This window comes from Rhodotorula toruloides (genome assembly GCF_000320785.1).
Source record: "Rhodotorula toruloides NP11 unplaced genomic scaffold Scaffold3, whole genome shotgun sequence".
Lineage (NCBI taxonomy): Eukaryota > Fungi > Basidiomycota > Microbotryomycetes > Sporidiobolales > Sporidiobolaceae > Rhodotorula > Rhodotorula toruloides.
In genome coordinates, this window is record NW_015622963.1 from 51,538 (window position 1) to 70,822 (window position 19,285).

Sequence of the window (19,285 nt, forward strand, 5' to 3'; positions counted from 1 at the left end):
CTGTTCTTTCTCGCCTACTTGCTGGTTTGCGTTCTCCTTCCCGCTCTGACGATGTCGGGCCAGAGCAGCTTCGTGCGTCCCTGCCCCTCCTCCAGCTCCCCGGGTCTGACCTTCCCATTCCTCCTCGTCCTCCAGAATCGCGCAAAATTCGCGACGCAGTCATGGCAGGTCATATCGACCCTCGTCTCCCTGACACCTCTAGCGCCCATCCCATGCGCGATCTACGGCGGGCGGTGGTTGGCCATCATCGACTTGCTCCTCGTTGTGATCGGTTCGTCCCTTTCGACAGCTGGCTACATTCGAGCTAACCCCAACTTCCTGTTGACACAGCCATCATGGGTATCCGCTCGAGCTACATCGACTTCAACGTCGCCAATGCCTCGCTCAACTCGATCAAAGCTTCGCTGGCCAACATGAACACTCAGTTCTGGGTGTCGGTGACTGTGCCCTACTGTCTCTTCGTTGGATGTGAGCTCGACTGCACTGCTTGCTGAATTGGGGACGGCGAACTGACGATTCGGACCGGGCAGTTGCGGTTTGGATCATCTGGGATGTGAGCCCGCCTCTCCCCCTCCTCCTCTTCCAGTCGTCCTTACTAACCCTCCGTGACGCCCTCAGCGCAAACGCTGGAGTCGCAACATGTCCGGCGGCGGCGGCGGCGGAGGGATGGGCGGCCCCTCTGGCGGCGTCGACGACCAGAGTATGATGGAGCTCGGCTCGTCACGCCAGCGTAGCTTCGCGAGGTCCGATCGAGCTGCGTTGCTTGGAAATGAGGAGAGGAGTGTTGGGAAAGAGGAGGATGCGTGGGAGAGGGAGGTCGAGAAGAGGCGGAAGATGGCCGCGAGGAGGATGGTGAGTTCTCTTCTCCGCCTGCTTGTCGAACGAGCGCACTAATGCCTCTTGCGAGCAACAGCGCAAAGCAGCGCAGCGTGTGTAGAATTCGCCGTTTCCCTTTTCCTGGATCTCGCATACACGCTCGTTTCACTCAGCAACCTTCTCCTGTTTTATCCGATCGCCTTTCGCGAAGGCTTCTATTGCGTAACGTTGCTCGTGTCGAGCTACGGAGGTAGAGTGTGGGAGAGAGAGAGAGAGAGTGGGGTGGGTGACTGCGAGCGAATGCAAGGGACCGAGAGAGATGGTGGTACATGGTGACTTGGACGGGCGTGGCCGCTCTTTTGGGACGTCGAGGGATGGGTATAGTGCGATGGAGGAAGAGGAGACGGATTAGGCGGCGCGACGAGCCATCTGCGGAGAGAAGCGGTCAGCGTGACGACCAGGAAAAACGGGACGAACGCAACGCACGTCAATGACCTTCCATCCGCCGGTCTCCTCATTGTCAAGCTCCTCCTCAACACGGGTAAGCACCGCAACGTATCCGACCTGCTGAATCTTGTTCTCGTCGCCGACCGTGACCTCGTTCGTCTTGATGTCGCGGTAAGCGAGCACTTCTTGCGTTCGCCACGCAACGACAAAGACGTGAACGTCGTTCTCGAGAATCTTGGCGGACATGATCTGCGAAACAACATACGTGAGTAGGCGAAGCGGATCAGGGGAGGGGAGGAACGCACGTCAACGTTGCGGATGTCGAGCACCCGAGACTCCGAGACGAGCGAGGGGCCAATAGAGCCTTGCAGGGTAGCAACAAGGACGTTGAAGGTCTGCGAGCGGGGGGAGAGTCAGCTTCGAGCGAGTCAAGCGGGAGAAAGCGCAACGTACCGCCTCGCTGCACCACTGCTTGAGGATGGGCTGGTCGGCGTTGACGTATGCGTCGACAAGCTCCGGCACGATGTACTCCCTCAGCTCCCTCAAGAAACTCTCTTGGGTGAACGACGGATCCATCTCCTTGACCCACTTGGTAACCTTTGCCGTCTCCGTCTCGTCGAACAATCGTCCGATCGTGCCCGTCACCGAGCGAGACATGACGATGAAGGGGTTGTCGGATTCGGCGTAGGTGTGAGACCAGGAGGCGAGAGCGTCGGCGAGAGGCTTGGGCAAGCGGGAGGGCGTGGAAGACTCGGCGTTGGCGGTTGCATGCAAGACGACCGACTCGCCGGCTCTGCGAGACCGCCGTCAGCATTGGTGTTGCCCGCTGACGGATGAATGATGCGCACTCAGGGTTCTCCTCGACCTTTACCTTCCTCGCCGCCATTCCAGCCTCCTTACTCCGCCCAATCTTGGCCAGCCGTGCCTCCCGCCTTCTCCGCCTGGCGTCACGGTCGATGTACCCGCCGTGCTGCATGTCGTTCGCTGCGTTGTCGAGAAGGTCGGTGATCTCGGCTGCGACGGCCTTGTACGCTTCTGTATCGCGGATCGGGGCGGAAGCGGTGTAGGCGGCTGATCCGACGGCGCGAGCAGACCGGGAGAGCTGCGAAGAACATTGTTAGCATTGAATGGAGAGGGACAGAACCGACGAATGCGCTCACCGTCCGGACGAGAGCAGTCTCCTCCATTCCCTTGAGGGCGGTGCTGACGGCGTCGTTGACGTTGTGGCCGGTCTTGCGCAGCTCGGCAGCAGCAGCGGCAAGTCGAGGGTTCTCCTTGATGCTCGACATCATCTGCGAGACAGCGGACGATATTAACCCTCCATCGTGCACTTGCCGAGAGGGAGACGAGGAGAACGCACCCTCGCCCGCTCGTACATCGCCTTTGCGCGCTGCATCGCCTCGCTGTCCTGGACCTTGCTGACCTCTCCGCCGAGCTGCTTGACCGAGTCCTGCCACTCGCGGTTCTTGCGGAGCTCATCGCGGAAAACGTCGATGAACGCCTGGACGGGCGAGCGCCCTTCGACGGTCGTGTCCCGGTGCTCTTCCTTCTTCTTCTTGTCGTCCGCCTCGTCCTTCTTCTCCTCGCGCCGGAACGCTGTCGACGAGAAGGGGCGACCGGCCGAAGTCGAAGCGATGGGCCGCGCGGCGCGCAAGACGGCTGGTCGGGGCGCAGCGGTGCGCACTGCCTGCTGCAGGGTTCGCTGGGCAGCCTGCTTCATCCTGAATAGCACTGGAGGCGGTGTGGTGAGTGGCTGATGGCGACCCCCGGGGTTGTCCTCCTCGACATCTTGCTCGCCGCTACGACTCGCTTCTGGTGGCTCGAGCGGCTCGCAGAAAGTGTTCACAAGGCTTTTGTATTGACCTCGTGCAGCTCCCGCTCTCCCGCATCGTATGCTCGCGCCGGACCGTCCCTCCCGGAGTCAAGTCGCCTATTTATTGCGGACGGATTGTACTGCAGGCGGGGAGGGGCATTCGAGAAACACGAAGAAGCTACAGGCGCTTGCCGCGGAGCAGGCTCGCGCAGCTGGGAGACTTGCGGGACTCGCCTTGCGACGCTCTCCCCTTTAACGTCTCCTTCGTTCGATGCTACTCCGTTCGGTGACCAGCGTACAACGACCACGAGCCAGCTCGCTTAAGCTGACTAGCCTTGCGCGCACGGAGGCGGCCTTAGTCGCTACGCAGGAGTCCGCGACCGCTCTTCACTTCCTCTCGCTCTTCGGCTGCTGTTGCGCTCTTCGCCCGCCGAACTCTCCTTTGATATCCTTCACGCCCTACTGACGGAAGTTTCTGCAGGAGCGATCCCGCTACCTTGCAGACCATCCGTTTGATTCGGCCGAGGATGAAGACGGGTCGCTAGAGGGAAACGGTCGACCTTGCCTACACAGCGACACATCCTCCCCGCTGGCCGACGTCTGCCGCAAGCACTCGATACTCGGCGAGGTATGGGCGACACCGGATCTGCTAAGTGGGCGTGGACATGAGCTGGACAGCAAGTTGTCCTCATGCCTCGACTTCCCTCTTCCTCGACTCTCACCGCCCGCTTGCGGCGAGCGTCCCCGCAATGAAGAGCATGTGCAGATTGCGTCTACACCTGGCAAGCCTGAAAAGAGAGGTGCTTCCGCCGAGTTCGCCTTCACCGCCCGCTCTCGCAACTCTGTTGACCTTCGCTCTGTCACGCTTGATGCTCGCACGCCGCGCTACAACACTCTTCTCGACTCTCGCACGCTCTCCACGCACCGCCGTCCTCGCATCGACCACCGTCCTCGCCTCCGCTCTCCTCATCGCCAACCCTTCGATCCGCGCCAACCTGGGTTCTTTCCACTCATTCCCGCTCCAGATGGCTTCGAAGCAGTACCCAACGCACTTGACGGAGCAGGAATGGCGCATGAAGCTGTCGCCTGAGCAGTTCCGCGTGCGTCGTCGCTTCTCCTTCCCCCAGTTCATCCTCGAGGGTGGCAAGAAGCTGACATCACCCTCGCCTTTACCTCCGATCTCGCCGCCAATGCGCCCTGCGCACTTCATTTGACCTTGCGCCCCCTGCTGCGCATACAGATCTTGCGGGAGAAGGGCACCGAGATGGCAGGGACGGGCGAGTACGACAAGCATTACCCTGGCAAGGTGCGTGCGATAGATTTTGCCGTCCGCCTGTAATGTTTCTCTGACGCTGTACTTATGCGCAGGGCGTCTACGAATGCGCGGGCTGCGGTCAGCCGCTCTACACAGCCGACACCAAGTTCAAGTCCGGCTGCGGCTGTGCGTCTCTCCCTTTCCGCTGCTCTCTCACCTCACAAGCTCACTTGCGTCGTTCCGCAGGGCCCGCCTACTTCGACGCGATCCCAGGGGCCGTTGACGAGCACGTCGACCGTTCTTGGGGCATGGAGCGCATCGAGATCACCTGCAGCGGGTGCGGAGGCCACTTGGGCCATATCTTCAAGGGCGAGGGCTACGGTGCGTCGCTGCACTCACGACTCGACGAGGATCCGAGCTCAGTTGACCAGTTTGTCGGACGCAGATACTCCTACGGACGCCCGTCATTGTGTCAACAGCGTGTCGATCAAGTTCGACCTGAGCAAGGACATGAAGTACGAGGGCCCGACGAAGAAGGCGAAGGCTTGAGCCGGACAGCGTCGGGACGAGAAGGCAAGCTGGCAGGCAATCTTGTAGCATACGGTGACATTTGGAACGGATTTCTATGCACATACGACACAAGCGATGCGAAAGGAAAGCTACAGATGAAGACTACTGACGACCAAGGACCCAAGACAAGCGAGGACAAACCCAGGAAGGCCGACGTCTCCCTATTCGACGAAGCGGACGTCCTTCATCCCCCTGCCCTCCCTGAACCTCGCATGCGGCTTGTACCCCTGGGATCCCTCGGGGACGTTCTCGTTATTGCCGGGCTCGGAAGCGAGCTTGGCGGGCGCGGCGGACATGCGTTCGAGCACGGAGTAGTGGAAGTTGGGGTGGGACGGAAGGATGCGGCCGCGGCCGAAGTTGGGCCTGCAAAGGGAAGCGAAGAGTGAGCGTGTGAGGAAGAAGTAGACGCGGAGGGGTCCAGACGCACCAGAAGGAGACCTTCTTCTTGCCGTGAGCATCCGCCCGCTGCGCAACCTTGATCGTGGGCAGGATCTCGAGCAGCCACCAGAACGAAGTCATCGCCCTCGCGCTGATACGGGCGTAGAAGTCGGCGAGACGAGCGCCGAAGCTGAGCTTGTCCTTGACCTCTTCGGGCTTCTCCTCGATCGCGAAGGAGAGGTGGTCGGCGCGAGGAGCGAGAGCGTCGGCAGTCGACTGTGGCGAGGGACGCGCTGCGAGGTAGACGGTCGCAGCCATAAGCTCGTTCGCCTCGGGGTTGTTCTCCATTGTGCGGTCGAGGTAGGCGTCGAGGTCGGGGTACTTGTCGAGCGAGCGCAATGCCTCCCTTGCCTTGTCGACGAACGGACCGAAAATGGGCGACGTGCTGACGCTGTAGGTGTCAAGCTCGAAGCCGGCCTCGACAGCTTCGCGAACCATCCACTTGAGCGAGAGGTGCGAGAGAGCGGGCGAGTGATCTCCGTCGTAGGGGAACTCGCCGCCGCCGACGTTCGAGTGCGCACCGGCAAAGTAGACCTCCTTGACGGTTGTGACCGGTCGTTCGTCTCCGCCGTGACCGTGCCCAGGCTGCGCGTCAGCAGAGTGGTCGCGGTCCGCTTGCGCCGCAGGGCCGATCCAGTGCTGAGGGGTATAGCGGGCGCGGCGTTCGTCGAGGGCAAAAGCCTGGCGGAAGTGGTGGATCCAGGAGGAGCCGGAAGCGAAGGGAAGTGTACGCGGGATGATGCTGCCGACGGACGAGACGGTGTCCTGCGCAAGTGGTCGAGGTCAGAGCAAGACGAGGTAGAGCGTCAGGAGCGACTCACCCAGACGCCGACAAAGTGGACCTCGATCTCGCGGGAGAACGTACGCTTGAAGCCCTGCGCGACCGTCTCCTTCTGCTCGCCAGACTGGAAGAGAATTGTCTCCGTCTTGCGCTTGTAGATCGAGAAGGCAAGCGGAATTGTCTCCTCATTGCCGGCAGGAAGCAGTCCGACGGCCTCGAGCATGCCAGCGAGGGCGCGGGCGGTGAAGGCGCCGCGGGAGAAACCGAAGAGGAAGACCTCGTCTCCGGGCTGGTAGTCTGCGGTTAAGCGGCACAGTTAGAGGAGTTGATGTTCATTCTCCATTGAGCCGAAATGTTGCAGAGCGGAGGGACGGGGGAGGAAGAGGAAGAGGAGAAGGAGGCCGGAACTCACGCTGCGGGAAGAATGGTCAGTTCTCCGCCTGAAGCGAGTGAAACGACAGCTAAACGTACGTCCATGAGGAACTTGTAGCCCTTGCAGATGTGGTCTCCGAGCGAGTACGCGATTCCCTCGTCGATAATCTGCGAGACCTTCTGGTAGATCTTGCTCGGCATCCATCCGGCCTCATGCGTCGCGATCGTCTCTCCCACGCCGGCCTGGTAGTAGAGGAGGGCTTTGGTCGGGTCTTCGTTCGCGAGGGAGAAGAGAATGGGGAGGTTGGTGATGTTCGAGCCGAACGAGTTGCCCGTTCCGTCCAGGAAGAGGCAGATTCGGCGGCGGGACACGCGCTTCGACCCAGGAGCACAGCGGATGTAGGATGGGGCCGTCTCGAGCGGCGGCGGAGGCGTAGGGAAGGACATCTTGGAAGTTGAGCGACGAGCTTGCGGAAGGTGCGCGGAGGGTGGTGGACGAGCTATGATGGTGCGGCGAGCGTGCGCGACGCTTCTGAGCATGCAAAGAGAGCGAACGAAGCCAACAGCTGAACCGCAGGAGGTCAAGAGCGGGCGTACGGGAGCGCCAACCTTGTCGACGAAAATCCGAACCAACGGGAACGGCGCGTGATCGTTGGTCAAGAGCGTGCCAGTGGCAGCTGACAAGGCTGGGCGACAGGAAAGACGGTCCTTGGAATGCGCGAAGGGGTTCCGGAGTGAGGAAGAGTGAAGTACGAGGGAGAGGGAGGAGTTGCGGACGGAAAGACGAACACTGCCTGTTGTGATCGTGCATGACAGTGATACAGTGTGCATTGCTCCTGCACGATGACCCCAATCTAGCCACGATGCCGCCCTTGGTCATCGTCGACCCGCTCCGCCCCGGTCGCCTTCTCGAACTCGCCAAAGTCGTCGTCCTCCTCCCCTGGCTTGCCCACCGAGCTCCTCACGCTAGGCGCATACCGTCCCAACCCATCAACATCATCCATCTCGAGCTCCTCTGCCCCGCGCTGGCTCGTCCGCTCGCTTGCCAGCACCGAGTCCCCATCGTCGAGCCGCTCAACGCCGGCTTGTTTCCGCCGCGCAGCCTGCGACAGCTCAATATCGGGCGTCGAAGCCGGTGCGGACGTCGCAGCGTCGGCTGGCAACCCGCCGAACAGCTTCGCCCACCAGCCTTGTCCCTTGCGCAGGACAGGCGGTTCGGCTTCGGGCACGGCACCAGCCTCGACATCTCCGCTTGCACCGGTGTACGCGCGCGCGAATCCAGGCTTCGTAGGCGAGTCGAGGGCTGAGGAGTCTGGAGCGGCGGGGTCGTCGAACGGGTTGCGACCGTGAACAGGCGAGGCGGTCGAGCCTGATCGTGCGGGTCGAGTGCGCTTCGGCTGCTTCTTCATGCTGAGCATGACGACGCCGGCGATGAGAATCGCGATCGAGACCCAAATGAGCAGGAAGATCGAGAGGCGGTAGGTTTTCGTCTGGTCGAGGTAGACGAGGGTGTTGAGGAACGCCGAAACGGTGTAGGTTGCAAACATGACGGGGATGACGAAGGTCGAGTCGTAGGCTTTGAGGGCGAGGTTGAGGGCGTAGACTTGGGTGATTGCGCAGACGACGAGAAGGATCACGATGAGCCAAGTGAGGGGCGAGGAGAACTGGTTTGGCTCGTTCGGGTCGCTGTGCTGGATCGCACTTGTGACGAGCTGTGCAATAGGCGTGTCAGTATGCGGTTCAAGCCAGTGTGAGAGGCGAACGCACCTTGACGCCGCTCTTGGCGAGGATGAGCGTCTGACCCGACAACAGCCCGCTGGTGACGGCCCAACAAAACGCCGACAGCTGCCTGATGCTCGCATCCGGCCTCGGCTCGCTCCACCTCTGCACCGCACGCTTGACGACCTTCCTCGCCCTTCCCTGGGCCTTGTGCCATCCGTCTCGCCAGCTCTTCACGCGTCCGACCCATCCTTCCCCTTCGTATGGGTTCGCAACTCGACGCCCGCCTCCACCGCCGACCATCGCATCCAAGTCTGCATCCCGGTCTGCGTCTCCTCGCTCGTCCAGTACGCGCGACTGGCACACCTCGAACACGATGCGGCTCAACCACCACAACGCGATCGTCGCCACCTCGAGCATGACGAGGTACGCGATCCAGTCGCTTCGACCCCAAATCTCCTTGAGCAACGAGAGGGAGAGATTGGACTCGGCGTCTATGGCGGGCGTCTCTTTGCGGATGTTGGAGAAGACAACGACCCCGACGACGCCGAGGATGATGACGACGGTTCCGAGGATGTCGAGGCGCGTGACGGGTGTCGAGACGAGGAGATAGGCAAAGATGAAGTTGAAAATGAGCGAGGTCGAGCCTAGGGGTGCGACGTACTCCGCGCGGAGGTATTCGAGGGCGAGGGTTGAACCGACGACTTGCGAGGCGATGTAGAGCCCTAGCCCTAGCAGCCAGTAGATGCGAAGGAAGTCCGGTCTGCGCTGAGAGGGAGGAAGCGCTTCTTGCCGCGTATAGTCGAGCTTGGTGATGTTCAGTCCAAGGGCGTTGGTGAGACTCGCGGCGAGGGTGATGAACAGGCCGATCACAAAGTCGGTCGCGCTGTGGGCGGAGCAAGAGTCGATCGATTGCGTAGGGTCGGGGCGAGGAGGAGGAAGAGAGGCTCGGGTCAGCGTCGTTCAGCAAGCTAGTCTGGGTGACGCTCGCGCACCTGTACGTCCTGGGCGTATACAGATCCGCCTCATTCTGCATCCTCTGTCTTCGACCGGGTGTCGTCAAGGAGATGAGGCGGTGCGAGGTGGTTGTTGAGGGCGCAGGGGGCGTGAAGCGGTGGGAAGAAGCTCGGTACAGAAACAAAGCAGCTCGAATAGCTCAGCGGGACCGTTAGCGAGGGTCCGGATCGACAGCGGTGAGACGGTCTTGGGTCGAAGAGGGTCGAGCGAATAGGTGCAAATGGCTGTCACTCGCGCTTTCGTTCGTTCAAGGCGTTCACGTCCTTCGCTGGTCTGTCAAAGCCCAGGAGAGACTCGACCGAGGCTGATGCGCGACGTTGCAGCGGTCTACTCGGGTCGTGCTTCGCGCGAAAGAGCCCAGCACGCGGTGGTCCTGCTCTCCTGTCGCAAGACTAGCACGACGACAGCACCACAGCATGCGTCCACCAGTCGAAACGTCGAAGACGAGACGAGGAGAGCGGCGGCGAGAGAGAAGGACGTGCTGGAAGGAAGCGCTGACCCACGCTGACCCAGCGCTGGAGAAATCAGCTTTCGCTAGAAAGCGCGAAGTGGAGCATCATGCGGTTGCTGTAGTTGACGCGGGAGCAGCAGACAGTCGTCCGTCGCTCCGCAGTAAGAAGCGATTCTGGCAAGCTGGAGGAGAGCGCGAGGCGACGAGGGGCCCCTGGCGAAGCGAAGTGGAGACGGAAGCCAGTCCGGGCAGGTACACCAGACCCAATGAACCCAGATCGGGCCCTGCTCGCCGTCAATGAGCTGTTCCGTGAGGGCAACAGGCTGCCAGAGATGCCGACTCGCTTCGGGCGCCGTCCACGGGGCACAAAGGGGCGCGCCGCTCGTTTGGAGTACCACCACACCCTTAAGCATATCCCCTGCGCGCATCCCACCCGCCCTTGTTACCTGCAGCGAGCGTAATGGTCCAGTTGACGAGCGGGAGGAGCGGGTGCCGGGCGCGACGAAGAGGACACCTGGCGCGGCGGGAGCAAGACGGGCGGGTAGCTGTGTGTATGAACAGTAGAGTAAGCCGTCGACAGCCAGCCTTGAGCGATGTGTTCGAGCGTGCGAGCGGGTTGTGGGTGCGAGAGCGAGTGGCCGTCGTCGAGCTCTGTCGCCTTGGTCTCCGCTTCTCGTGTCGGATTGCTCGCCAAGTCTAGCCGCCATGCCGTCCACCCGTGAGCACACACGCACTACCACACTCGCGCACACACGCACGCTGACACACCCGCGCTCGTCCCGTCTCGCCCGCCCGCCTCGTCGCAAACCCTGCACCCGCTCACCACCCACGCCCGTCCTCACGCTCTGGACGCCTTCTGACCGCCTTGCTGAACCCTCGACACCCTCAACGACTACTCCGAACGGCCACCCGATCCCGCCGTGCCTTCGTCGTCGCATACCGACCCCCTTCACCTCCTCGCTTTTCCCGACTCGCCCTCGCCTCCCTCGCTCTCGTCCCGTTCGACCGTGTGAATCGACATGACGGATTCAGGTCTCTACGCCAAGGGCCGCGTCACTGGCTTCCAGCGCGCCAAGAGGAACCAGCGGACCAACACCTCGCTCGTCCAGGTCGAGGGCGTTGCTGACGCCAAGGAGGCCCAGTGGTACCTCGGCAAGGTGAGGCGCACGTTGCTGTTGCGCTTTGAGTGGAGCCTTGGGCTGGATGGGGGCTGGAAGAGGCGATGCGAGGTCGTGAGGATGCTGGGGAGGCGACCGAGCGGTGCTGGAGGTTGGCGCGCGCGATGCTGTCGGGCTGTGTGCTGCGAGGTGGATGGATTGCCGCAGGAACGGGCATCCGCGAAACAGGCGGCCAGCAGGGAGGATGACGGGCACTCCAGCAGCTGAGCACCTCCCGACTCTCCGAACCGTCCATGCTGACCCTCGCTCTCGCCCCGTGATCCAGCGCGTCGCCTACGTCTACACGGCGCAGAAGGCGATCGGCGGCTCCAAGGTCCGCATCATCTGGGGCAAGGTCACCCGCCCCCACGGCAAGTCGGGTATGGTTCGCGCCAAGTTCCGCCAGAACCTCCCGCCCAAGGCCTTCGGCCACTCGGTCCGCATCGTGAGTTGCTGCGCTTGTTCGTGACAGCCGAATCGGGCGAGCTGACTCGTGTCTTTCTCCCGCAGATGCTCTACCCCTCGAACAGTTCGTCTCCCTCACCCTCGCTTCCTCTCGCTACGAAGCTGACCACCCCCTTCTCGCAGTCTAAGCGATCTTCGACCTCTAGCAGCACGACATTTCCCCCGGATTCCGAGCAAGTTGTCACCGATTAACCGCACCCTCCCTTCCTCTTCCTTTCTCGACACCAATTCCCTCGACCTCCCCTCCTTCCTCTCTACTTCGACCCAGGATGCAAAGGGAGGATTTCGTTGTTCTCTCTCGGCGTTGTTGAGTGGCGGTGGAATCATGAGAGTGTTTGGGCGACCTCCCTCTTGTGGGGGGTCGAGGATGAACAACTGGCTTCCCCGTGCGCGAGAGACGGAGAGATACCTTCCTGGCAAGCGAAGGAGGATTCGCAGAGGACGGCTTGACGTATTTGCTTGCCAGGAAGTCGCCTTGCGTGCCTTCGAGCGCCTCGTCCTTCGTCGCCTGCCGCATCTCTCACAATAAGTCACTCTCGCTGGACTCGAACAACTGGAAGAGGAGAAACCCCGCGCAAGCGCCGTAGACAATTACAAGCTAATGACCGCAAGCGTCTCGCCTGTAACGCCTACAACACACTGCCTCGGGGAATCCCCCGTCTTTTGGCCCGTTGCGAACAGAGGATGTCCAAGTCTCGTTGGAAGAGACTATCTACTCGTCGGTCTCGACGACGGTCGTGTTGAGGCCCTGCGCGGATTGCAAGCATGTCAGTCTCGTCGTCCTCATCAGCGTCACTAACGGTCGTGTTCGAACCCACCTTGAAGTTGGTGGTGGGGACAACCGAGACGAGGGTGTAGAGCTTCTCGTCCTCCTTGGCGCTCTCGTCGTCGTTGCGCTTGCGGTGGAGGCGGACGCGGAGGCGGTGGGGGACGTTCTTGATGCCCTTGTCCCAGATGGCGGCGTTGACCGACGGCTCGAGGAGGACCTTCTTGGTGCCCATGGCCTTCTGGGCAAAGGTGCGGACGGCCTTGACCGCCGAGGGAGCGCGCTGTGGTCCCGGATAGTACGGTACGAGGGGAAAGAACGGGGAAGGAGAAGGGAAAGGGGATTCGTCGGAGCTCAGTAACGATGCTCCGACCTCTCGTGCCCTCCAGTTTCCTGGATTTCTTGTGGGATCACGGAACGCTTAAAGCGGGGACGAGGGGAGCGAGACCTACGTGCTTGAAGCCCTTGCCGTGGACCTTGGTGTGGAGGTGGATGGTGTACTCCCTCGCGACGACGTCGGTGAGGGCGGAGCGGGTCTTGCGCTCGGTGTTGGACTGTCCACGGGCCATTGCGACGGCTGTACGCACGGACGAACGAGAGGTGAGCGAGCCTGATCCCCCTCCCAAGTCTCCCTGCGCTAGGACAGCCGCCGTCCCGCCTCGCCCGTCCGCATCCCAGCCAGCCCGCATCCGCTCCAGTGTTCATCCAATCCGCAAGTTACAACCAGTCCCACCAAGCTCATCCCATCGTGCGAGGGGTGTCGAACGAGCGAGCGAGGTCGGCACTTGGTGCAAACCCTGCGGTGATGGAGCAGCGGCGCGACAACACAGCGGGCGGGCACCGGCGTGTCGTAGCGAGCAGAGCAGCAGGCGTATGAGCTGACTGGCCCACTCACAGTGAGGAACGGGGGTGAAGTTCGCTAGGGAAAGACAGAAGGCTGCGAGCCGCCCGTGGTCCTCGAGCTAATCGAGGCGTGTAATCAGTTTGTATTCAGCATTACAAAGTTGCGAGACTACAACCGGGGTATTCAGTTGGAATACAACTCGCTTTTGTATTCATCAAGTCACTCGCCTCTCGCCGCTTCTCACCTCGCTGCAGCTTGCGTGTGCTTGTGCTCCCGCTGCGATGGAGCCAGTCTCGCCACAGGCCAACCAGGGACTCGACGACGGCCCGCCCGTCCCCGCCGCCTTCATCCCGTCCCACACCGCGCCCGAGAACGACGGCGCACTCGGCCAGACGCTGTCGGAGATTGAGGCGCACGCGGACGAGAACGACGTCAAAGACGAGGAGGGCGAGCCGGCGGACGACCAGCCCGAGGAGGTCGGCAAGGATCCGGAGCAGGACCTTGATGAGGAGGAGGAGGGTAGCGAGAACAAGGACGAGGCCAAGGGGGAGGCAGAGGACGACGAGGACGACGAAGAGGTACGTCCAGAGTGCTTTCAGGGCCGGGAAGAGCCCTGCTGACACGACGCCACGCCCGCAGGACGACGATGAAGATGAGGACGAGGACGATGACCGTCCTCGCAAGAAGCGGGTGCGTCCGGGCTTTCTGGGACTCGCTAGCAGTCTCTCTTGAGCTGACTGAACGCCCCCGGCCACTGCAGAGACGCAGGCGCGGCGGGAACCAGTTCCTCGATATCGAGGCCGACGTCGACGAGGACGAGGACGAGGAAGAGGAGGAAGGAGAGGAGGGATTCGTCGCCAATGGTGAGCTACTAGATTTCGAGAGTCCGAACGGTGCGCGCTGACCCGCCGCCTGCACCCAGACAACTTCATCGTCGAACGCCGCGAACCCCGCCGCGAGGCCGACGGCGGCCTGCCTGCAGGGGAGGACGAGGGAGACGATGGAGGCGGAGACTTTGACGGCGACGCGTCGCACAGGCGGTTGGACCGCAGGCGGATGGCGCAGCGCGACAGGGAGGCGGCCGAACTTGCAGAGGCGCTCGACGCGAGGTACAAGCGGAACAAGTACAGCACGTCGGGCGCGGAGGACTGGGCACCGAAGGCGTTGTTGATGCCGAGTGTGAACGACCCGTCCATCTGGGGCATCAAGTGCAAGGTGCGCTTCATCGTCGAGTTTCGCTCCTCCACCAGCTCACCCTCTCCCCGCAGATTGGACGCGAGCGCGACCTCATCCTCTCCATCTCTCGCAAAGCTGCCGCCCTCGCCGCTTCGGACGGCGCGCCCATGCAGATCATCTCGGCCTTCCAGCGCGACTCGCTCAAGGGCTACATCTACGTCGAGGCTCGCTCCGAAGCTCACGTCCGCAACGCCGTCCACGGCCTCATCGGCTTGTACATCAACGGGCCAAACGGAATCTTCCTTGTCGACATCGAGGAGATGCCCGACCTGCTCAAAACGAAGCAGAAGAAGGTCGACCTCCAGGCGGGCGGATGGGTCCGCTTCAAGCGCGGCAAGTACTCGGGTGACCTCGCGCAGGTCATTGCGCCGTCCGAGAACGGAGACGAGATCGCCGTCAAGTTCATCCCTCGCATCGACCTGACGCCGAAGGACGAGGCGCTGCAGACGGGCTCGGACGGCAAGAAGCGCAAGAAGGGCTCGTCCATGCCCATCGCCTTCCGCCCGCCCCAACGCCTCTTCAACGCCGACGAGATCAGCAAAATCTACGGCGCCAAGGAGGTCACGCGGCGCGGTGGAGGGTTGTGCATCTTCCGCGGCGACGACTACGTGAATGGCTTCTGCGAGAAGGACATCCGCCTTTCGGCCCTCACCACCGAGAACGTCCAGCCTACGATCGACGAGCTCACGCGGTTCCAGGGCGATGCGGCGAACGGCGCCGCGGGGGCGGACGGCTCGCTCGACTTGACGCAGATCGCCGACGCGACTCGCACGCTGTCGAAGACGATCCTCCAGCCTGGTGACCATGTCGACATCTTCGAGGGCGACCAGAAGGGCGTTTACGGTACCATCGAGTCGATCCTCGGCGAGTCGGTTGTCGTCGTCCCGCACGCCGACCTCCAGCTCGAGGGCACCAAGATCGAGATCCCCGCTCGCAGCGTCCGCAAGCGCTTCAGCCCCGGTGACCACGTCAAGGTCATGCAGGGCGCGAACGCGGACGAGACGGGTCTGGTCGTCAAGGTCGAGGGCGACGTTGTCACCTTCCTCTCGGATCTCTCGTCGTCCGAAGTCTCCGTCTTTGCCAAGGACGTTCGCGAAGCGGCCGAAGTCGGGTCGGGCGTCAATGTCATTGCCGGCTACGAGCTGCACGACCTTGTCCAGCTCGACCCGCAGACGGCCGGTGTCATCATCAAGATGGAGCGCGACCAGTTCCGCATCCTCGACCAGACGGGCTCGGTTCGTGCGCTCAGGCCGAGCCAGATCAGCGGAAAGGTCGACTCGAGGCACACCGTTGCGACTGACAAAGAGGGCTACGACATCAAGGCCGGCGAGGTCATGAAGGAGACGCTTCCGGTGCGCTTCCTCCCCTTGGTTTTTCTGTTTGCGAATGCTCGTCTGACGCATAGTCTCGCAGAACAACCCTACGAACAGCCGTCGCGGCAAGGTCCTGCACGTCTACCGCTCGCTCTACGCCTTCCTTCACTCTCGCGACGTTCCCGAGAACGGCGGTGTCTTCGTCGCCTACTCCCGCAACCTCGAGTCGACTGCGCCTCGACCAAACAAGCCCAAGATCGGCACCGGGTTCGGCGGCGGGATCGGCAGCGGCATGAACCCTGAGCGCGCGGCGATGTTGGGCATCAACGGAGCGCCTCAGCAGCAGCCGCAGGTCGCGACGGGTGTCAGCTTCCGCCCCGACGGTCGCATCAACCGCCGTGTCGCTGTTACCAAGGGAACCTACAAGGGCAACGCAGGCATCATCAAGGATGTGACGGGCAACCAGGCTCGCGTCGAGCTGCATTCATCGAACAAGGTCATCACGGTCGACCTCGGCAAGCTCAAGGAGCAGAAGGACGATGGCACCCTCGTTGAGCTGGTCGAGTTTGCGGGACGCGGCGGCGGTGGTGGTGGGTACGGCGGCAGGAACGGCTTCGGGAGGGAAGGCTCGTCGTTCTCGACGGCGTCGAATATGGCGCCGCTCGGCGGTGCTGGTTACGGCGGCGGCTACGGAGCTCGCGCGGGCTCGCAGGCGTCGAGCGGGTACGGCGGTGGAACGGGGATGTATTCGGGCGGCAAGACGCCTGCTCCTTACGCTGGTGGCAAGACGCCTGCGCCCCAGTATGGCGGCGCGACGCCCTTTGGTGGCGGTCTGACGCCCTTCGGCGCAGGCGGAGCGGGCGGCGTGACGCCTCATGGTGCTGGCGGCGGAGCCTTCGACCCCTCCGGCCGCACCCCTGCGTACGGCGGTGGCGTCTCAAGCGCTTGGAACGCCAGCTCTCGCACGCCCTTCATCCGCCCCGGAGGCGGCGCCAGCGACGCCTTTAACCCTTCCTCTCGGACGCCCTACCACCCCGGCGCAGCTCCCGCTCCCGGCGCCGGCACGACCCCCAATCCGTACGCCAACGCGGCTGGCTTTGATGGTGGCCGTACGCCCGATCCTCGTCGCCTGGCAGGCGGACGCACGCCTTACGGAGGAGGCAAGACGCCTGCGTACGGAGCGAGCGGTGGCCGCACACCTGCGTACGGCGCGCGGAACGGCTACGGCGCAGCGAGCGCGCCTACTCCCGCCGCGACTGGAGCGCCGACGCCTGCTGCGACAGCTGGAGGGTCAGGCTGGGACGACGACGAGTGGGGATCGGGCGGCGGCGCTGCGAGCGCACCAACTCCTGCGGCGCCCCGAGGCGGCGACTACATGGGCGCGCCGACGCCTGCAGCGGGCGCTCCTACGCCTGGAGCGTTCCTCGGTGCACCTACGCCTGGCTTCACCGGCGCACCGACTCCCGCTGCCTACCCCTCTGGCCCGACACCCGGTCCAAGCGGCTCGTACGGCGCTGCAGCTCAGACGCCCGGGAACGCCGATGGCTACCCGTACCAGACTCCTGGAGCGTACGCCGGTGCGGCGACGACTGCGGCTGAACCCATCGAAGAGCGCGAGATGCAGGGCGGCATTATCATTCCGCACCCAAGCGAGTGGGTCATTCCCGGCGTCAAGATCATTGTCAAGGCGAGCGGATTCCAGGGTGGCAGGTTGACGGGCCAGCACGGTGCGTTGCGTCGTTCTTTCCGCCCGCGAGCGTCTCGCTGACCCAGCTTCTCTCTCCGGCAGGCATCGTCAAGAGTTCGAGCTCGACGACGGTCACGTTCACGCTCGATCCGTACGGCGACTTGATCGAGGACTTCCCGATTGGCGACGTCGAGCCGATGCCACCGTACCAGCCCGACCAGCAGGTCCTCGGTGCGTTCACTCTTCGTCGCTTGACTGGATTGTACGGGCTGACACCGACTTCTCTCGCAGTCATCGCCGGCGACTACCGCGGCGAACGCGGCATCACCCGCTCGCAGGATGGGGAGGACTACTGGGTTGAGCGTCCGGGCGACAAGCGTGCGTCGAGCCTGCCCCTTCCTTCGCGCTGCGGGGCTGACCTCTTCCATCTCCGCGCAGCCTCGATGGTCGTCAACGTCGCCTACCTCGTCGAACTCGCATGAAACAGCAAAAGGGCGGAGGAACGCTTCTTTCTCGCATCGGTTGTGTGTGGTCTCGCTTGTACATTTCTGTTCACGCTCTCTCCCTCGCTTGTCGCACCTCGTGTCTGCTTTACCCCTCCATCATCACCATCGCTTGTGTAGGCTTGAATGGCACGATTGAATACGCAGTTCCCGGCAGCCTGGCGAGCCGAGAGGCGTTTCTCCTCCTCGTTCCCCGGTAGACTTACGCCGCTTCGCCAGGCCCCTTTCTCGCTATGTCACGACAGCCTCGCGCCCTGCACGATCCCTCGAGAACCCTGCGCGTCGAGTTGGTGTCCGCAGCTGATGAGAATCGAGAAGTCGACGAGGAGAGTATGCCCGGGGTTGGGATGAAGTCGAGGCAGTCCAGCAGAGCTTATAGGCCTCAGCATACTCAACTTCGGCCCTTCACAGCGCGCGCAAAGCGAGAGCTTGCGTCGTTCGTGCCGAAGGGGCAGCGTCATCGGAGCGATCCGTCCCTTTGACCTCTCCCGCTCACTCGCTCTCGCTTGCACACGCTCTCGACGCTCTCAGAGACTCTCTAGCACCTCGCCAACCCTACTCAAACCCCTCGCAACAACCCCCGTCTACTCCCATGTCGTACGCCTCTGTTCTCGCGAAGAACGCTCCCCCCGAAGAGCGCCAGGTCCACCCGGATCCCAGCCTCCTCACCAGGCCCGAAGACATCGAGCACAGCCGCCCCATCTCGCCCGGCGCGCCCGCAGACGACCTCGTCGCCGACAAAGTTCACAGTGCGCCCTTTTCACGCCCTTCCCTCCCTCACGATGAGCTGACGCTGTCTCGCATGCCCTGCAGTCGTCGACCGTGACGAGATCGAGAAGCTTCGCGAAGCTGTCGCTCACGCCGACGAGCCCTCCGCGACGACGGACGACCACTTTGCCGAGGCGCAGCAGCACCAGGCCGAGCGCGACCAGCAGCTCGAGCAGCAGCGCTTGAAGGCGCAGGCACAGGCAGAGCTCAAGCGGACGACTGACAAGGTCGAGGCTGTCAGCGAGAACGCTGAGGAGAAGGGCAAGGAGCTGTACGACGAGGCCAAGTCCAAGGGCAAGAAGCTCGAGAAGGAGGCCGAGGACAAGCTCGAGAAGGGCAAGAAGGAGGCTGGGAAGGCTTGGGAGCAGGGCAAGAAGGAGGCCAAGGAGTTTGCCGGCAAGGTCGAGCGCGAGGGCAAGAAGGATGTGCGTCTGCGTCGACTCCCGTCGATCTGTTTATCTCGCTGACCCTTTTACCCTCCACAGGCCGAGAAGCTGAAGCGCAAGGCGTCCGAGGTCGAGCGGGAGGGCCGCGCGCTCGCGAAGAAGTACCCCTACGCCGCGACTGGTCTCGTCGGCCTCAGTTCGTTCCTTTCTCCGCGACCTCCTTGGCATCCACTAACGAGTCGCGTTGCAGCCAACGCCCTCCTGATCGCCATCCCCGGATACCTCGCATGGAAGAACTGGGACCAGCCCCGCTGGGACCGCCGCATCGTCTCGATGGTCACCGTCGGACTCGGCTCGATCTTTGCCGCCGAGGGCGCACTGGGATGGTTCGAGTACGAGAAGGAGCACGGAAGGCGCTAGAGAACCCGTCTTTTCTTCCTGTCCATCTTTTCCGCAGTCGAGCAGTGCATCTGTAACATTA

The 19,285-nt window shown here is 62.7% G+C and overlaps 9 protein-coding genes across 9 annotated transcripts; 5 read left to right on the top strand and 4 right to left on the bottom strand.

The window, feature by feature from the left end:
• Positions 1 to 51: 51 nt before the first annotated feature.
• On the top strand, positions 52 to 937 carry RHTO_04587 (uncharacterized protein; the record flags this gene model as incomplete). Its single annotated transcript, XM_016418252.1, has 6 exons — positions 52 to 72; positions 136 to 271; positions 331 to 468; positions 531 to 553; positions 619 to 852; positions 914 to 937. 6 exons carry the CDS (start codon positions 52 to 54, stop codon positions 935 to 937), a joined length of 576 nt encoding a protein of 191 aa, XP_016275528.1.
• Positions 938 to 1,224: 287 nt separating this feature from the next.
• RHTO_04588 (mitochondrial inner membrane translocase subunit TIM44) lies at positions 1,225 to 2,983 on the bottom strand (the record flags this gene model as incomplete). The annotated part of the gene is made up of 7 exons (XM_016418253.1): positions 1,225 to 1,245; positions 1,303 to 1,512; positions 1,569 to 1,658; positions 1,717 to 2,056; positions 2,112 to 2,365; positions 2,424 to 2,555; positions 2,624 to 2,983. The coding sequence occupies 7 exons, from the start codon at positions 2,981 to 2,983 to the stop codon at positions 1,225 to 1,227; spliced, it is 1,407 nt and encodes a 468-aa protein (XP_016275529.1).
• Positions 2,984 to 3,945: 962 nt separating this feature from the next.
• RHTO_04589 (peptide-methionine (R)-S-oxide reductase) lies at positions 3,946 to 4,880 on the top strand (the record flags this gene model as incomplete). The annotated part of the gene is made up of 5 exons (XM_016418254.1): positions 3,946 to 4,176; positions 4,317 to 4,382; positions 4,445 to 4,517; positions 4,578 to 4,712; positions 4,777 to 4,880. The coding sequence occupies 5 exons, from the start codon at positions 3,946 to 3,948 to the stop codon at positions 4,878 to 4,880; spliced, it is 609 nt and encodes a 202-aa protein (XP_016275530.1).
• Positions 4,881 to 5,062: 182 nt separating this feature from the next.
• Positions 5,063 to 6,939, bottom strand: RHTO_04590 (DUF2235 family protein; the record flags this gene model as incomplete). The annotated part of the gene is made up of 4 exons (XM_016418255.1): positions 5,063 to 5,264; positions 5,329 to 6,104; positions 6,161 to 6,409; positions 6,592 to 6,939. 4 exons carry the CDS (start codon positions 6,937 to 6,939, stop codon positions 5,063 to 5,065), a joined length of 1,575 nt encoding a protein of 524 aa, XP_016275531.1.
• A 407-nt stretch (positions 6,940 to 7,346) lies between these two features.
• On the bottom strand, positions 7,347 to 9,247 carry RHTO_04591 (DUF805 domain membrane protein; the record flags this gene model as incomplete). The annotated part of the gene is made up of 3 exons (XM_016418256.1): positions 7,347 to 8,204; positions 8,260 to 9,097; positions 9,207 to 9,247. 3 exons carry the CDS (start codon positions 9,245 to 9,247, stop codon positions 7,347 to 7,349), a joined length of 1,737 nt encoding a protein of 578 aa, XP_016275532.1.
• A 1,137-nt stretch (positions 9,248 to 10,384) lies between these two features.
• On the top strand, positions 10,385 to 11,429 carry RHTO_04592 (60S ribosomal protein l33; the record flags this gene model as incomplete). Its single annotated transcript, XM_016418257.1, has 5 exons — positions 10,385 to 10,397; positions 10,712 to 10,836; positions 11,123 to 11,281; positions 11,347 to 11,365; positions 11,425 to 11,429. The coding sequence occupies 5 exons, from the start codon at positions 10,385 to 10,387 to the stop codon at positions 11,427 to 11,429; spliced, it is 321 nt and encodes a 106-aa protein (XP_016275533.1).
• A 584-nt stretch (positions 11,430 to 12,013) lies between these two features.
• Positions 12,014 to 12,636, bottom strand: RHTO_04593 (large subunit ribosomal protein L31e; the record flags this gene model as incomplete). Its single annotated transcript, XM_016418258.1, has 3 exons — positions 12,014 to 12,049; positions 12,120 to 12,350; positions 12,520 to 12,636. The coding sequence occupies 3 exons, from the start codon at positions 12,634 to 12,636 to the stop codon at positions 12,014 to 12,016; spliced, it is 384 nt and encodes a 127-aa protein (XP_016275534.1).
• Positions 12,637 to 13,192: 556 nt separating this feature from the next.
• Positions 13,193 to 17,629, top strand: RHTO_04594 (transcription elongation factor SPT5; the record flags this gene model as incomplete). The annotated part of the gene is made up of 9 exons (XM_016418259.1): positions 13,193 to 13,489; positions 13,551 to 13,601; positions 13,672 to 13,774; positions 13,834 to 14,126; positions 14,180 to 15,499; positions 15,561 to 17,187; positions 17,250 to 17,378; positions 17,439 to 17,525; positions 17,586 to 17,629. 9 exons carry the CDS (start codon positions 13,193 to 13,195, stop codon positions 17,627 to 17,629), a joined length of 3,951 nt encoding a protein of 1,316 aa, XP_016275535.1.
• Positions 17,630 to 18,242: 613 nt separating this feature from the next.
• Positions 18,243 to 19,224, top strand: RHTO_04595 (uncharacterized protein; the record flags this gene model as incomplete). The annotated part of the gene is made up of 4 exons (XM_016418260.1): positions 18,243 to 18,399; positions 18,464 to 18,843; positions 18,904 to 19,000; positions 19,055 to 19,224. The coding sequence occupies 4 exons, from the start codon at positions 18,243 to 18,245 to the stop codon at positions 19,222 to 19,224; spliced, it is 804 nt and encodes a 267-aa protein (XP_016275536.1).
• Positions 19,225 to 19,285: the final 61 nt, after the last annotated feature.